At 40.4% G+C, this 17,404-nt stretch overlaps 1 protein-coding gene across 1 annotated transcript; it reads right to left on the reverse strand.

The window, feature by feature from the left end:
* Positions 1 to 1,425: 1,425 nt before the first annotated feature.
* On the reverse strand, positions 1,426 to 1,927 carry LOC141911439 (uncharacterized). The gene is made up of 2 exons (XM_074802460.1): positions 1,876 to 1,927; positions 1,426 to 1,800 (listed from the first exon to the last, which is right to left on the reverse strand). Exons 1-2 carry the CDS (start codon positions 1,919 to 1,921, stop codon positions 1,454 to 1,456), a joined length of 393 nt encoding a protein of 130 aa, XP_074658561.1. The 5' UTR covers positions 1,922 to 1,927; the 3' UTR covers positions 1,426 to 1,453.
* Positions 1,928 to 17,404: the final 15,477 nt, after the last annotated feature.

Genomic DNA, 17,404 nt, shown 5'->3' on the forward strand with positions numbered 1-17,404 from the left:
AATCAGTGATTATTACTTGATTTATTCTATTTCACACGAAAGGAAGACACAAGATTTATATTATGCAATTTGAGATTTCCATTTGCTACATTTTTTTTTCTTTCCATCAATTTTATTTCCGCCCAAAGCCGTAAGCCGCGTCATCAGCTGGTCCATATTGATCAGTAACGATGATCGTATCACCGTTTGCCAGATCGATGACATCAGAATTTCCCTTACGATAACGATCAACGATTTTCTCGCCTTCCAAATCAGCTTCTAAAGTGCCCGGTTTTGGTTTTGGTCGTCCGTAATTTGGTCGTCTGCGTGGATGACGACGAACTCCATAACCTCCATGGTATCTTCCTATATAACCTCCGTGACCTCTTCCTCTATATCCTCCACCTCCAACATAACGTCCACTATAACCTCCCAAATTATATCCTCCTGCATGAATTCCTGGTCCAGTTTCATAATTCTGTGCTTGAACTTAAATATAAGAATATTTCAATGAAATTCCATGAACTTGTTTTAACAGTGATTATGATTTCTGTGGAGACTTACCGAAGGCGACACTGGCCAACGCAACCACTACCAATATTATATTCATAGCTTCTTTAATCGTCAGTTTGTCTATAAAAACCAAAGGAGCAAATCATATGATAAAACCTTTCGCGGTAGAAAACCTTTATAAAACTGAACATTATAAAACAATGAAAAGAATCGATGTTGAACTCACCTTCAGTTGGGATATTTCAATCTATCCCTGGTTTTACCCTAAGCTTTCAAACTTAGCTGTATGAACTGTTTGGCACATTGTCCAGAGAGGTTTATATAGTAAATATACACATCTTAAATCTTACATAACGAGTCAGTTTTCGTCGGCAACTTGTCAACTCTTAATTTAGTTCGATGGTTTTTTATTCCGAGGACTGCGAAGAGAATTCCGAAGTCTCTATAGATTTCTCTGTTAGCTTTAACTTGTCTTAAAAATTTGATAAATTGCCGAGAAACGTGAGTCTGACGTGACACATCTTCTGAATACATTCAAGATTTGTTCGGGCACTACGAATGTATATAAAATCGTTATCTTTATTCCAAAGAGAAGAAAAGATACGAAACCGTCCTAGCAACGACACAAACACTGTAAAATAGTTATCAGAAAATAGAAATAAGAAGATTGGCAATGAGTTATAGCCTCCTTTTCTTTATATCGTGTACGTAGACGTAGATCATTTCCCGACTATAACCAGTTCTACGTTTGTGTCACGAAGAACTTTTGTTTTCACGTTTTGAATAAATAATGCAATATCCTTTTGACACACTAGAATAGATAATAGAAAGTTGGCACAAACGAATCATAATCAGTGATTATTACTTGATTTATTCTATTTCACACGAAAGGAAGACACAAGATTTATATTATGCAATTTGAGATTTCCATTTGCTACATTTTTTTTTCTTTCTATCAATTTTATTTCCGCCCAAAGCCGTAAGCCGCGTCATCAGCTGGTCCATATTGGTCAGTAACGATGATCGTATCACCGTTTGCCAGATCGATGACATCAGAATTTCCCTTACGATAACGATCAACGATTTTCTCGCCTTCCAAATCAGCTTCTAAAGTGCCCGGTTTTGGTTTTGGTCGTCCGTAATTTGGTCGTCTGCGTGGAAGGCGACGAACTCCATGGTATCTTCCTATATAACCTCCGTGACCTGTTCCTCTATATCCTCTACCTCCAACATAACGTCCACTATAACCTCCCAAATTATATCCTCCTGCATGAATTCCTGGTCCAGTTTCATAATTCTGTGCTTGAACTTAAATATAAGAATATTTCAATGAAATTCCATGAACTTGTTTTAACAGTGATTATGATTTCTGTGGAGACTTACCGAAGGCGACACCGGCCAACACAACCACTACCAATATTATATTCATAGCTTCTTTAATCGTCAGTTTGTCTATAAAAACGGAAGGAGCAAATTATATGATAAAACCTTTCGCGGTAGAAAACCTTTATAAAACTGAACATTATAAAACAATGAAAAGAATCGATGTTGAACTCACCTTCAAATGGGATATTTCAATCTATCCCTGGTTCTACCCTAAGCTTTCACACTTAGCTGCATGAACTGTTTGGCACACTGTCCAGGGAGGTTTATAAAGTCAACGTATGGATCTTAAATCTTACGTAACGAGTCAGTTTTCGTCGACAACTTGTCAACTCTTAATTTAGTTCGATGGTTGTTTATTCCGAGGACCGCGAAGAGAATTCCGAAGTCTCTATAGATTTCTCGATAAAACCGACAAAACATGCATCTCATTAATGGAACATCACCTTTTAAACATTGCAATAGAATGATAGAAAAGTATAATAAAAAGATCCATGTAAAAAGTGAACTAGATAAACTTTGATTGATCGTGAAAATGATCGAGTAACTTTATTCCACGTGAAAGGAGGACACAAATCAGATAGTCCCATTCTACCACCCACAGGTACTGAAGGTACATATCAGTTTTGTTTTTCTTTTCATTATGAATATCATTTTCCCCTTCCATAAACCGCGGAATCGGCTCGACCATATTGGTCGGTAACGAAGATCGTATCACCGTTTGCCAGATCGATGACATCAGAATTTCCCTTACGATAACGATCAACGATTTTCTCGCCTTCCAAATCAGCTTCTAAAGTGCCCGGTTTTGGTCGTCCGTAATTTGGTCGTCTGCGTGGAAGGCGACGAACTCCAAGGTATCTTCCTATATAACCTCCGTGACCTCTTCCTCTATATCCTCCACCTCCAACATAACGTCCACTATAACCTCCCAAATTATATCCTCCTGCATGAATTCCTGGTCCAGTTTCATACTGCTGTGCCTGAACTTAAATATAAGAATATTTCAAAGAAATTCCATGAACTTGTTTTAACAGTGATTATGATTTCTGCTGATGCTTACCCAAGGCGACACTGGCCAACGCAACCACTACCAATATTATATTCATAGCTTCTTTAATCGTCAGTTTGTCTATAAAAACCGAAGGAGCAAATTATATGATAAAACCTTTCGCGGTAGAAAACCTTTATAAAACTGAACATTATAAAACAATGAAAAGAATCGATGTTGAACTTACCTTTAGTTGGGATATTTCAATCTATCCCTGGTTCTACCCTAAGCTTTCAAACTTAGCTGTATGAACTGTTTGGTACATTGTCCAGAGAGGTTTATATAGTAAATATACACATCTTAAATCTTACATAACGAGTCAGTTTTCGTCGGCAACTTGTCGACTCTTAATTTAGTTCGATGGTTGTTTATTCCGAGGACTGCGAAGAGAATTCCGAAGTCTCTATAGATTTCTCGATAAAACCGACAAAAACAGGCTTCTCATATGAAACACCACTTTTCAACACAGGAATTATATTTGAAACAGTTGTTCACGTGGTACAGATGTCTCAGTCAGTTGAATTGAAAACTAAAAACCTTTTTTCGGATATTTTTTCAGATTCTGGAACATGTAGGAAGTAAAACACAAGTTAGCTTTAACTTGTCTTCAAAATTTGATAAATTGCCGAGAAACGTGAGTCTGACGTGACACATCTTCAGAATACATGCAAGACTTGTTCGGGCACTACGAAAATCAGAAAATAGAAATAAGAAGATTGGCAATGAATTATAGCCTCCTTTTCTTTATATCGTGTACGTAGACGTAGACCATTTCCCGACTATAACCAGTTCTCCGTTTGTGCCACGAAGAACTTCTGTTTTGACGTTTTGAAAAAATAATGCAATATCCTTTTGACATACCAGAATAGATAATAGAAAGTTGGCACAAACGAATCATAATCAGGGATTATTACTTGATTTATTTCATTTCACACGAAAGGAAGACACAAGATTTATTGAAGATTCAAGTTTTTCTTTTCTTTATTAACTTTATTTTCCACCACCGAATCCAACATAAGCCGTATCATCAGCTGGTCCATATTGGTCTGTAACGATGATCGTATCACCGTTTGCCAGATCGATGACATCAGAATTTCCCTTACGATAACGATCAACGATTTTCTCGCCTTCTAAATCAGCTTCTAAAGTGCCCGGTTTTGGTCGTCCGTAACTTGGTCGTCTGCGTGGACGTCGACGAACTGGTCTGTATCCACCACCAGCACTTACTCCATAACCTCCATGGTATATTCCTCTATAAACTCCGTGACCTCTTCCTCTGTATCCTCTACCTCCAACATAACGTCCACTATAACCTCCCAAATGATATTCTCCTGCATTTATCCCTGGTCCGTTTCCATACTCCTGAGCTTAAAATCGAAACAAAACAGGTAAGAAACACGAAAGCCAAACTGCATGTATATCACGTCATCATTAGTGATGATGCTGTTATGTGAAGATTGTGATTTCTGTGTAGACCTACCGAAGGCGACACTGGCCAAAGCAACCACTACCAATATTATATTCATAGCTTCTTTAATCGTCAGTTTGTCTATAAAAACCGAAATGAGTAAATTATGATACGAACTTTCATGGTAGAAAACATTTATAAAACTGAACTTCGTAAAACGATGAAAAGAATCAATGTTGAACTCACCTTTAATTGGGATATTTCAATCTATCCCAGGTTCTACCCTAAGCTTTCAAACTTAGCTGCAAAAAATGTTTGTCACATTGTCCAGGGAAGTTTATATAGTCAATGTATGGATCTTAAATCTAACGTAACTTGTCAGTTTTAGTTGGTAAATTGTCAACTCTTTATTTAGTACGATGGTTGTTTATTGCGAGCACTGCGATGGGACTCCTGAAGTCTCTATAGATTCATCCATAAAACTGACAAAAACATGCCTCTCATATGTAACATCAGTTTTTAAACATACTTACAGGATATTTTGAACAGCTGTTTGCGTTGTAAGTGTGACTGATTCAGTTGAATTAGAAAATAGAAAATCTTATTTTGGAAAGAATTGAGAGGGCGTGTAGTAGTAAATAGAAGTCAGACATCTAAGATTGCTTTATATGAAGAATAAAACATGTTTTAAAGGTGTGTAAAACATGGAATTCCGCTGTGTCCACATAAAACCATGTCGACGTTCCTTTGACTGATACTGCTATCTCTCATGAAACGTTAAGAATCACAATATCCGTGACAAAGACTCGATGAGTAACAAATCCCACAATGTGTGAACGAATCTAACAAAGAAATAATTTCTTCCTCTTCTATTTTTTGCCAGTCATTTTAGACTAAAGAAGGGTGGTAGCAACCACTCGAAATATTTCTAATTTTTCAATAAACTTTTTAGATTCGTTTTCACAAATTTTTTTTCTCATGCTATCTTTTCATTCTTCGATGTAGTTCTGTGAACTGCTTCAAATACTTCAGATGGAACTTTGAATCGATTAAATCTAGTCACTATGATTCAGATCACCAAGATATGAATGACAAGCGTGTAAATATGCCAAAAATCCACTTCGTTTCTTGGGCAATTTTTTTAGAACATCACCATTAGAAACAGCATGTAGAATATGTTTCGCCTTCTTTAATCGATGTATTTCCTTTGCTCTGTGGATCTTACAAAGACATTAAATAACTATTCAACTGATTAAATCCATGTAACCGAGCAAAACGTCAATCAATTTTATTTCATAACACGAAAAACGGACACAAAAATTTCATCATCCATTATCAGATTCTTTATTCGTCAGTCACGATATTCAACATCAGTTACATTAGATTTACTTTTACTTCTGGAATGACGGATTCAAGACTGCAACAGATGATAGAGAGAGAATCGTGTTAGTCATTTTGTAATATTCGTCTTGAGTATAGTGAAGGCTGGTCAGAAACATGACATTTCTAAAGATAAAGTTGGGCTCTAGGTTAAACTATGCAATGGTCGCCATTAAAACTACCTACGACACAGTTACATAGCGGGGCGAGGTTGGACAATAGAAGTCACAAAGGGGCATTTTGATGTCCGAAAAAGCGTACTCCCGGACTGAGGGACTAGTTTTGAAGAACTTGTCGAGTCTCAAAAGGACTGATGTCCAAAAAGGCCATGTTAAGCGTACTCCCGCTTTGAAAGGAACAAACTTCTTTTTTGACAATATGAAAAGGGGCACTCACTGGATCCACCCCTGTGTTTTATCAACAAAAACATCATCAACATGATATCCTTGGAAATAAAGTTAGGCCTTAGGTAGATCTATGCAATGATCTCTATCTAAACTAACTATGATACAGTTACATACCATCAATTTATCCACGATGATAATACAATTTAGATATATATATAATGATTAATTTACCGTTTATCGAAAATCCAGTTTATCCTGTCTCCTGGTCGACATATATCACACCGTCACCGTCATCTTCCTTATCGTCATCTTCATCAACATCATCATCGTCATCATCACCATCAGATCGCCCCATACCATAATACCCATCCTCTTCATAATAACCGTCCTCTTCATAATATACCTCATCGACCTCGTATGTCTCCTGGTCGACGTAAGTCTCCTGGTCGACGTATGCCTCTTCGTCGACGTATGTCTCCTGGTCGACATATGTCTCCTGGTCGACATAAGCTGGACCATACGCATCTTCTACGACGATTGTATCACCGTTTGCCAGATCGATGACATCAGAATTTCCCTTACGATAACGTTTAATGATTTTCTGGCCTTCCAAATCAGCTTCTAAAGTGCCTGGTTTTGGTTTTGGTCGTCCGTAACTTGGTCGTCTGCGTGGACGACGACGAATTGGTCTGTAGCCACCACCTCCTCCAACATGGCCACCTCCACCGCCACCTCCATAACCTCCTCCTCCAACATGGCCACCTCCACCGCCGCCTCCATAACCTCCTCCTCCAACATGGCCACCTCCACCGCCGCCTCCATAACCTCCTCCTCCTACATGACCACCTCCTCCATGGCCTCCTCCTCCATAACCTCCACCTCCGACATGACCTCCACCATGTCCTCCACCACCACCTCCTCCGTAACCTCCACCATGACCTCTGTGCCCTCCGTGGCTTCCATGACCTCCTGCTATTCCAACGTATCCCCCACCTGGAGCTGGTCGATCATGACCTCCTCCACCACCGCCATAGCCTCCTACATGTCCTCCATGACCATGACCTCCTGAAGGACCTGGGCCATAACCACCTGGTCCTGACGGGCCTGGGCCATAATCTCCTGGTCCTGGGCCGTATCCACCTGGTCCCGCTGGGCCTGGGCCATGATCTCCTGGTCCTGCTGGGCCTGGACCATAATCTCCTGGTCCTGCTGGGCCTGGTCCATAATCTCCTGGTCCTGCTGGACCTGGCCCATAACCACCCGGTCCTGGCCGATGATCAGCTGGTCCTGGCCCATGATCAGCTGGTCCATACTGAGCTGAAAGTTGGAGATAGAAATGTATAAGATGCGGTAAATCAAGTAAATCAGTGTAATTAATGATTTCTGCAGAGACTTACCGAAGGCGACACTGGCCAACGCAACCACTACCAATATTACATTCATAGCTTTTTGGCGTCTTTACAACCTCCTGAACAAAAAACAGACAATAGTAAACATTCAGTAGTTACAAAGCAATAGCTTTACTTTTAATGTGGCTTTGTGAAGTAAATGCAAAGAAATTCGTTTAGCTCACCTCGAATTGGGATATTTCAATCTATCCCTGGTTCTACCCTAAGTTTTCAAACTTAGCTGCATAAACTGTTTAGCGTATCGTCCAGACTGGTTTATATAGGCGTCCCTTACGTCAGACTCCAGCTTTCATTTTATGCAAAAGCAATATTTCTGTCGGCTATTTGTCAACTTTGATGGCATTCAGTTTGGTTCAATTGCTACATTTCGTCGAGGACCGCGAAGGGAACTCCAAATTCTATACGAATTGCTCAATAAAATCGTTAATAAAATGCGTCTCGTGTCGAGCGTCGTTTCTTACAAATGTTCTATGGACATTTAAAACACTTGTTGGTTCGTGTTCTAGTGGTACAGGTGTTATATACTGACGAATTAAAAACTGATATAATGGAATCTTTTTAAAGGAATGCATTAAGAGTTTTTTTCGTATCGTTACGTAAGTTTTAGCACAATAAATTACCAATTAGTATTACAATCAGTCGGAATGCTATAGAATATTCTAGCCTTTTGCAGAAATACCATCTATCAATTGATTGATTCATATTCTATATAATACCAACTGAGACTCCTCCCAAAGACATTACGTACGAATCTGCATCATTGAGATTGAAAGGGCGTCCATCTTCTAGAATTTCGAGCAAAACATTAAGCAAACGTAAAACTAAACTTTCCATGTAACTGAGCACATCATTATTCAACTTTATTTCAAACAAAATATTCGTGAATTTCAGATCTATGTCACCAGTTACATTTGGATTTCCCTTTATCTCTCGGCTGTTTTGAGGATGACGGCTGCGGAACTGGAATAAAAAAGAACAAAGAAAAGAAAGCTGTTAATCATTTCTTTCATCTAAGCTCATCTAGGTAAAGGACAAGAACATATCACATCAGAAAAAAAAAGATTTCGGCAATAGCGCAATGATCTTGTGAATTCAATGGACTCGAATCAGTGAAATAATCATCTTACCGTCTAAACCTACTCATCGGCATCGGCATCGGCATCTGCATCATCGGCATCTGCAGCATCGTCAGTAGCGGCATCATCATCGGCATCATCTGCATCAGCATCATCAGCATCATCTTCCACATCAGCGGATCGACCTATACCCGATGTAGTACCGTAAGTTACTTCCTCGTAAACCTCTGCTTCGTAGCTTCCTTCATCGTCATAGTCTCCAACATCGGCACGACCCTGAGCTTCACCGTAACTTTCTGCCTCGTAAATCGCCTCGGCGTAACTCGCTTCCTCGTAACTTTTTTCGTCCACGTAGTCTCCAACATCGGCACGGCCCTGAGCCGCTGCTGCCGCTGCTGCCGCCGCCGCAGCTGCCTGCTCTTCCTCGTATTCTGCCTTTTCGTAATCTTCTTCGGTATCGTACTCTTCAACATCGGCACGTCCAGCGACCTCTTCAGGGACCTCATAATTATCATTGTCATCATCATCACCCTCTCCATAGGCGTCCTTTATGACAACCTTTCCACCGTCATCCAGATCCAGTATTTCATCATCTCCCTTACGGTCCTTTTTAACTACTTTCTTGCCTTTCAATCCTCTTTTTAATTGAGCTTTACTTGGTCTTGGATGTCCGTGAATTGGTGGTCTGTGAAGAATTGGTCCGTATCCAAAGCCTCCTCCTCCACCACCGCCTCCATAACCTCCTCCTACGAAATGACCTACACCATGTCCTCCTCCATAACCTTCTCCACCACCTCCTCCATAACCTCCTCCGCCTCCTCCTCCATAACCTCCTCCACCACCGCCTGCGAAATGACCTACACCATGTCCTCCTCCATAACCTTCTCCACCACCTCCTCCATAACCTCCTCCGCCTCCTCCTCCATAACCTCCTCCGCCGCCTCCTCCATAACCTCCTCCGTGACTCATATGACCTCCTCCATAACCTTCTCCGCCACCTCCTCCATAACCTCCTCCATAACCTCCTCCATGATCAAAATGACCTCCTCCATAACCTTCTCCGCCACCTCCTCCATAACCTCCTCCATGATCAAAATGACCTCCACCATGGCCCATATGGGCATCTGGTCCGTAACCTCCAGCTCCGTGATGGTCCATATGGTCCATATGCCCACCTGGTCCATATCCGCCATCTCCTAAGTGGCCCATGTGGTCATCTGGTCCGTAACCATGGTCCATATAGCCTCCTGGACCATCTCCTAAATGGCCTCCAGGTCCGTCCATATATCCTCCGCCATGGTCTGGACCTGGGCCATAAGGACCGTAGTCCATATCAGGACCACCATAACCTTGTGCTGAAAATCAAATAACGAAACGTAAGAAGTTCGTTAACGAAAAACATGTCATGTTATTTTGATGATGATTATGATTTCTGCTGATGCTTACCCAAGGCGACACTGGCCAACGCAATTGCTACCAATATTATATTCATAGCTTCTTTTGTCGTCAGTTTGTCTATAAAACAAAAGCAAATAATATTTAAAACCTTTCATGGGTGAATACGTTCATACAACTAATAATTCATGCTGAACATTGTAAAACAATGGGGGGGGGGGGAATAATGAAGAACTCACCTTCAATTGGGATATTTCAATCTATCCCTGGTTCTACCCTAAGCTTTCAAACTTAGCTGCATAAACTGTTTGGCACACTGTCCAGGGCGGTTTATATAGTAATCACTTGCGACAGACCTGCATCTTTTTTAATTCAAGAAGTCATTTTTCTGTCGGGCGTTTGACAACTTTGATGGGAATAAATAAGATTTTGATGGTTATTTTTTTCGAGGGCTGCCAAGGAATTTCAAAGTCTGTCTCGATGTTTTGATGAAAGCGAATTGTATACTTTCCCCTTAACGTGTGCCTCATTACGAGCATCCTATTTTTTTCTTATTTTCCCTTTGTCGGTACATATAACACACTTGCGGCTGTGTTTGTTCAAAGTACCATGCTGGCGACCAGGTGTTTTATACTGTTTAGACATTTAAAAAAACAAACATGTATCTACCACTTTCTTGCAATTGTGAAATTATTATTTGAAAGGTACCATGAACTTATCATCCAATCATCTTTAGCAACTCGTGGCTTTTGTTGTTTTAATGGTCACATTTGAATAAATCTCTATCTAAAATACATGTTGTTTATAACGCCACATTTGGTTGTAATGGAAACGTATAAGGATTGTTGCATACGACGATGAGTTTTCGATAGTGTGCGCAAAATGGCAGGACTTCGTGAAGTGCATCAGAACGTTTCCAAATGTGTACACGAAAATAACGAAGACACTGAACTGACCAGGTACATGATGCTTAATGTATCTGAACAATGAAATAGTTTTGGACCGCCGTCATTTACAAACGGTTTCATCCTAAAATGCAGTTCTTCAGTTTATCCACAACTTTTTTTATATACGTCATGTAGTTTTGTTTCAAGGAAAATTTTACAATTAGTTATTTTGCTAAGGTCAAAGTTGACATTAATAGCAAAGTTCCACCACTCCCGGCAACCGCCAAGTAAAAGCTTAGTCCTAGATTACGTAATGCTTTTATCTTCCGATTTCCCACCAAATTCCGCAATCCACCTCACAATTTTCTGAACAAATCTCATAATAATAGTTCATTTTCATTCCATTGTCCGCCGTCAAATATATTTAAAATATGTAGTTACGAAGAACAAATTTACTTATTAGTCTGGGAGCAATCCAATCGAGTGGGAAATGATTGTTAGAGCAAGACACCTTCAAGTATTAGAAAAATCTTTGACCCAAATTTTCGACTGTTGTCCTGTTGCTATAACGACGGTTTTCTCGGCAACAATTGGTAACTCTGATACTCAGCCTATGAAATCGGTCCCAGGACTACCAGGTACTTACTCTAATCAGAGTATAATTGATGATAATAAAACAGACATGTCACAGAAGGCAAACAAATACAACGGCTCACGTGAACAGCTTAATAATAGAGGAAATATGTTTCGAGGTAATGTCTGACGTTTTGAGTTAATGTCTGGTGTATTGAAGGAAAATGAAAATTTCTAATTCACTCATCCGTGACCCATGATTATCCGCCTTAATTGCGGAGGTCCTGATATTGCGGCACATAAACCACGGGAGTTGACAGTTTTGTATGACAGGACATTAAAGCTCAGATAAAAAGTGCGTGTATTCATGACACGTGTTGTTGTTCGGAATGTTACTGGTTACAGCTGGTTTATATTGCTGTCGAACACGTCACGCATTAGTCACGTCCCAGTCACGTGTTATGGCTGTAGATAAAAACCGATGAACAGTGAGTATGTTCGGAGAAACTTTGTCAAGTGGTCAGCGGTTAAGGTTTTTGTTCGTAAGCGATATGCCATTTATTTTAACATTGTTTTTCCTCTATGGCTCAATGTCAGATTGAGTTGCTGAAATGGTGTTGGGCATCATATTGCGCTAGAGACGAGGAAGACATCAATGAGTAGAACGTTACAGCTTCGTGTTACAGCTAACCTCATTATACGGCAAAATCTCGTTGAAGGTGATATTTGGGCGTTTAGGTATCATGCTAAAATACATTTCATCTGAAGAATACGTTTGATTATAATCGGCGTGTCGTAGTAATAGATGTTGGGTTACATGTAGAAGCGGCTGGTGAACTAGGGACGCGCGGATCTGTAGACACGATGCAACTTCTGCACCATCGACCTAGTACACGCTGGTCTTATTCTGTAAACCCCAATTTCAGCTCATTGCAACTTTTGTAGATTCCTCCGCACAACACTTTCCATCGCGCCACAAACATAGTAAGCCGCGCAATTAATGGGTTTCTGGTGGTACATTTTTATGCAGGAATACAACGATTTTCTCCCTTTACTCAAGTGTGACAAGAAGACCTAAACAAAACGTATGACGTCACCGAGCAACTAATGCGTTTACTTTTATTTCATAAAAAAGAATGAGGACACAGATTCGATATCGACATCCGGCATTAGTTACGTTGCCTCTTTCAATTTCGTCTTTGAAATTTCCTTTGGTGAGGTAGTAGTTGAAATGATGTACCGCGAAGCTACAAAAAAATAAGAACAGAATACAATATAATTTATTCGAGAAACTAGAATCTGATTATAGAACTAGAAGGATAGCCTTTAACAATGCAAATATGAGTAATATCATTAGTAAATGGAAATTGGAAAAATGACTTTCGGTATATATAAAAGATGGATGGGTTGGTTGCTCAAAAGTTAGCAGAAGTTAACTTTGCTAACTTCACCAATTCATCCACTACATACCAGTAGACATATTACTAATTAAAATGAGGTAAACTTGAAACTGACTTTTCAGCAACTGCAACCGCGGGTCTTTCCATGTCTTGCGATTAAAGAAATGAGAATTTTGATTTTTATTCGTGCGTCAAATTATGGATAACAAGTATAACACCTTACCATTTATTCATACTCATCATCGTCATCTTCCTCATCGTCGTATGAATCTTCCTCGACGACTGTAACTGTTTCTCCGTCATCGGAACGTCCGCCATAATAGCTTTCCTCCATTCCGTAAGACTCTTCATCGTCGTAATAGGTCTCCTCGTCGACATAGTCCTCGTAATCTTCGTAATCCTCATAATCTTCTCGATCTTCGTAATCCTCATAATCCTCATAATCTTCATGATCTTCGTAATCTTCATGATCTTCGTAATCTTCATAATCTTCGTAATCCTCATAATCTTCATGATCTTCGTAATCCTCATAATCCTCATAATCTTCGTAATCCTCGTCATAACTATCAGCTGGACCATACGCATCTTCTACAATGATCGTGTCACCGTTTGCCAGATCGATGACATCAGAATTTCCCTTACGATAACGATCAACGATTTTCTCGCCTTCTAAATCAGCTTCTAAAGTGCCTGGTTTTGGTTTTGGTCGTCCGTAACTTGGTCGTCTGCGTGGACGACGACGAATTGGTCTGTAGCCACCACCTCCTCCAACATTGCCTCCTCCACCACCTCCTCCAGCATGGCCTCCTCCATAACCTCCACCTCCTACATGACCACCTCCATGTCCTCCATGACCTCTTGGTACACCAACATATCCTCCAACTGGACCGGGGCCTTGGGGACCTGGGCCATAAGGTCCAGGACCTGCTGGGCCTGGGCCATAACCTCCTGGACCACCTGGTCCAACTGGACCTGGGCCATAATCACCTGGTCCAACTGGACCTGGGCCATAATCACCTGGTCCTACGGGACCTGGTCCATAATCACCTGGTCCTGGGCCGTATCCTCCTGGACCACTTGGCCCTGCTGGGCCTGGGCCATAACCACCTGGACCACCTGGTCCTACTGGGCCTGGTCCATAATCACCTGGTCCTGGACCAATAGGACCTGGTCCATAAGGTCCAGGTCCACTTGGACCTGGACCATAATCACCTGGGCCAGGGCCAATGGGACCTGGACCGTATCCTCCTGGACCACCGATAGGTCCATGGCCACCGGGACCTGGACCATATTCAGCGGGGCCTGGGCCCATGGCCATAGGACCTGGTCCTGGTCCATACTGAGCTGAAAGTTAGAGAAAGATATGTTGATTAAGATGCGTTGAACCAAGATTAATCAGTGTCCTTAATGATTTCTGCAGAGACTTACCGAAGGCGACACCGGCCAACGCAACTACGACCAATAATATATTCATAACTTCTTTTGTCGTCTCAAGGACCTGAAGAAAATAAACATTCATTATAGATCAAACAACTCGGGCACAGTTAGTCAGCTGAATACCTGGTATAACAATGAAGTTAAATTATCAGCCGGTTTTCTTCAACCAACTTCTGAGTAACTGCAGCTACAGACTCTTTGTTTAAAAAAAAATCAATGAAAATAATGACTCACCTTTAGATGGGATATTTCAATCTATCCCTGGTGCTCTACCCTAAGTTTTCAAACCTAGCTGTGTGAACTGTTTGTCACATTGTCCAGAGAGGTTTATATAGTCACTAGTAACATCGTACATCTTTCATTTACGTAGGCAATCATTAGTTTATTTGACCACTTGTCATTTTTAATGGCTTCCAGTTCACTCGGAGGGTCATCCATTTTTTTTCGAGGCTAACGAAGGAATTCTGATTTTCTTTTCGGAAATATCAATTTCGATCGGTGGAAATCGATTCTGCGCGCGTCCCAATGTGAGCATCGTATTTTTATATCCTATCGCTACATTTAGAACACTTGTCGATACCGATTCATGGGACGCAGGTGTCCGCGAGTGTCGCCATAAAAATAACCTGCACGTCCGGAAATTCCTTGAATTATCGCAATGTTTAGAAAACCATTGAGAGTAAACAGTTCGTTGAAGGTTGATGCAATCAATTCATAAAACTGCGCCCACTCATGGGGTGGTGACGCGGGCTTCGTTGAAATCAAGGACACATTTATCAATTACATTCATGCTTTATGTTTCGGGTGATTTGACTTAACTCTTTCATAGGCCTACACATTTGGTGGGTATTTTAGGTGAAATTGGAAACAGAGAAATCACGATTAACTTACTGTTAGTATCTAAAAGGGTAACACAGGGCTCATATTGTAAAAGATAATCTTTTGATTTGCAGTTAAACATCATGCTTAAGTCGTGCACGAATGTGACAGTCGTTTCTCTACGAATTTTTCACTTGCAGACAAGAAAAGTCTTGCTGCCTATTCTGCATCAATTCAATATCAAGGAAATCAACAAGCAGCAGCTTCTGCAGCAGCACCACCAACAGCAGCACAAGCAGCATCAGCAGCAGCACCAGAACCACCACCGGCAGCAGCAGCAGCAGACTTGTGATTTACTCCGAATTACTTTCGTGCCATTCATGCCTTACCAAATTTCCTATGTCTTAGTTCTCTCTCCTTTTATTATTTTTCTGTTAGTGCACATCTTTGTGTCACACATTTTTGTTTTTTGTCTGTTTGTTATTATTGTTGTTTTCTTCATTCACAATCTTATACTTTGGATTTATGATGAATAAATTGAAATTGAAATTGAATATAGATCCACGGCCTCTGAAACATTGGGAATTTTACAACTTTTCATCATCAATTTCTGTCCCCATTCTTTGCAACTTATTCATTCAATTTCATTCACTTTAATAAGTCCAATTTAGAAATTCCATATTCATAATGCGAACAGAACTCGAAGCTCATAGCTTCGTATTCTTGCTCCAGGGATGTCTGCATCAATTCAATCCCGAGGAAATCAACAGGCAGCAGACGTTTGAATTACATCCGAATCGGTCTCCGTACTCGAGACTGTGTCTCGTTCCCTTGAGGCTTTAATGCATAAAAAAACCATAGCGCAGCGAGAAATAATTATTGAAGCAAATAAGAGATCAATTTTATTGATTAGTAGTTTTGTTGTATGCTATAAGCTGTGTGTTGCATACAGATGACATTTCAGTGCGGAGCTGCACGCACGAACTGGAGAGACAGAGGAGAGCCGCAGATCATAGTCAACAAGCTTCATTAAGGATCGACTTAATTAATCGTCTTATCACGTATGTTAAATTTACATATTTCAGTTTTATGATAGGATAGAAATGAACTGTGTCTTATGTGCCGGTTAATTCTGTGGTGCGGGTTTCATTAGTGGAGCATCATTCAAGCAAAACCATGAGTGCGTTGTGAAACGTTAATGAACATTAATTTAAATGGACAAATACAATATATCCAGGATCAAGTTCACAGTTTCTTGGGTGGACTGGTGGCCGCTGAGCGCCAGTGATTGGCTATAAATATAGACTGGTGGCCGCTTAGCGGCAACCTGTCCGCCCGTGTTGACGTGAGTTTCTGCGGAAGGCAACAAGCGAGGGTTAATTCAGGAATTGGGGCAAGGAATTTCATGTTGGGCTCATCGTTGCCTATAAACTATACCAAATAGTAGGATCGGCACTGACAAAGAAAGTATGATTTAGTGTTGGGAAGTTTAGTAAAAATATATCATTCATTGTCAACCAGAGACGCGAGTAGAAATAATGACAAATAGACAGACAAATAGACTGACGAGTTTCCAGTTCATTACTGGAACTTCCGCCGCCGCGAGGAAAGAGGGGGCAGTCAATAGATATGCGGAACTGTTGATTGAGTTCGCTGAACTACAAACACATTCACAATCAATTTCATCTCCTCCCTGATAAAACCGATGAAATGTCTAAAGGGCTTGAATACATAGTTGGTTGAGTATTTTGAGAAGATCTTTTTTAAGTTGATTCCATTGAAACTATTTCTAGCTCCAAGAACACAACTGAGGATCCAGTTACAAGGTCGGTTTATGAAACATGTCCGCAACATACAGGAAGCTTCAACAAGGACATCTTTGAATTGGTATACTATTAAGAATCAGGTTACCAATTACTAAGAAACATCCAGTAAAGCTATTAAAGGGACATTTTTACCGGTAAGCGTCCTAAACGTAGTTCCTTTATTAATAGGCCACTTCATGTTAAATGAATGCGAGACGGAATGCGGTTTCATCGAGAACAAAATAGATCAGAGATAATAAGATAAAAACTCACTATTTCTATACAGATTTAAAAGTTTTGAAATAAAGACTTCATTCCATCTTGATTTAAAAACTCATAAATCTGTATATAGTGGGTGTTTCAACATATATTATCTGTGTTCCACGTGTGAGTGTACGGGTCATTCTACTGTGAAAAGCAGAGATGTCGCATTTTGTACGAGGAAGCTGTTTCTGACGAACATCAAGAGCTTGTTGGAGACGATTCAGCGATCAATTTTTGCTGTACATCGTGTGTGCGCCTGATAGATATATCTATTCTAT

Source organism: Tubulanus polymorphus, chromosome 9 (genome assembly GCF_964204645.1).
Source record: "Tubulanus polymorphus chromosome 9, tnTubPoly1.2, whole genome shotgun sequence".
Taxonomy (NCBI): Eukaryota; Metazoa; Nemertea; class Palaeonemertea; order Tubulaniformes; family Tubulanidae; genus Tubulanus; species Tubulanus polymorphus.

What these genes read in the sequence shown, in the direction of transcription:
- LOC141911439 (XM_074802460.1), bottom strand. Translation starts at nt 1,921, where the DNA reads ATGAATATAATATTGGTAGTGGTTGTGTTGGCCGGTGTCGCCTTCG. An exon ending in GTTGGCCGGTGTCGCCTTCG is followed by an intron (nt 1,801 to 1,875) that starts GTAAGTCTCCAC and finishes CTTATATTTAAG; the next exon opens with TTCAAGCACAGAATTATGAA.